We start from the raw sequence: 870 nt of genomic DNA on the forward strand, positions 1-870 counted from the left end.
GAAAGCATTATGTTATGGCTACAAGCTATGCAATTGTTAGTCACTGGTCTCTGGATATCGGACAGCATATGTATGTGTATATAAGTTATGAAACATTTCAACTTCATGCAAGTATGCATCTTACATTATACATCATACACTGCCATACTTGGTTATGCTGATTTTGTATCTATCTATCTGGCACATGTATGCTAAACGATGCAGATTAAAAAAGACATTGTTGCACATTCATTTGAAATCTACACCCTGCAGTTTCTCCTTGTGTGCTGTTGATGCAAACTGGGACAAACTGGGACGGGGGCATACTGAAGGGGTACGTGCTACATGTAAGTACTGGCCTGATTTGAACCCTCTCTCCTTGCCACTTTCATCAGTCTCTGCTAGAGAGGAAGTTCACACAGGAGTAATTTTCACACTTTCATAATCATTTGTAAAGATAGAGAAACTATCCTTGTATGTGTATCAATGTATATAACAGTATCACATGGCTGTTCACAGCTTCAAAATCTACATCTACTTTTTAGTTTTAACAAGCTCGCCATACAGAAGTATCAAGGTACTTTAGGGGATCTTTTGTTTGCTACCCTTCCTTATATAGCAGTCTAATTAGAATTTCTGTTTTTCTAGTGATTTGTGTTCTAACAAGGGATAACACACGGTTTTACAAATACAATATAAAAAGTAACATACACAGTATATGGGACATGGGTTACTAGGTTTTTAAAAGCAAACACACAAACACGAGTTAGAATTTCCCAAATGCATTATGGCCAAGAGCAGAATAACAAAATATAGACACTAGTAATGCCACTGTTATTGGATGACAGTACAAAAAGCAGGTTGCAATAGAATTCCAAAAACTTAACACCG

The 870-nt window shown here is 36.7% G+C and overlaps 1 protein-coding gene across 5 annotated transcripts in view; it reads right to left on the reverse strand.

Moving 5' to 3' along the window:
• The window catches only part of LOC118424027 (leucine-rich repeat flightless-interacting protein 2-like), a 42,392-nt gene that overhangs the window by 3,280 nt on the left and 38,242 nt on the right, over positions 1-870 (reverse strand). For 3 of the 5 annotated variants that reach the window (XM_035832450.1, XM_035832452.1, XM_035832451.1), the window contains one exon: positions 339-380. The exons of the other annotated variants lie outside the window; for them this stretch is intronic. In XM_035832450.1, coding sequence (XP_035688343.1) covers positions 339-380 — 42 coding nt within the window. The remainder of the gene's footprint in view (positions 1-338; positions 381-870) is intronic. 5 annotated transcript variants of the gene reach the window in all.

This window comes from Branchiostoma floridae, chromosome 10 (assembly GCF_000003815.2).
Source record: "Branchiostoma floridae strain S238N-H82 chromosome 10, Bfl_VNyyK, whole genome shotgun sequence".
Taxonomy (NCBI): Eukaryota; Metazoa; Chordata; class Leptocardii; order Amphioxiformes; family Branchiostomatidae; genus Branchiostoma; species Branchiostoma floridae.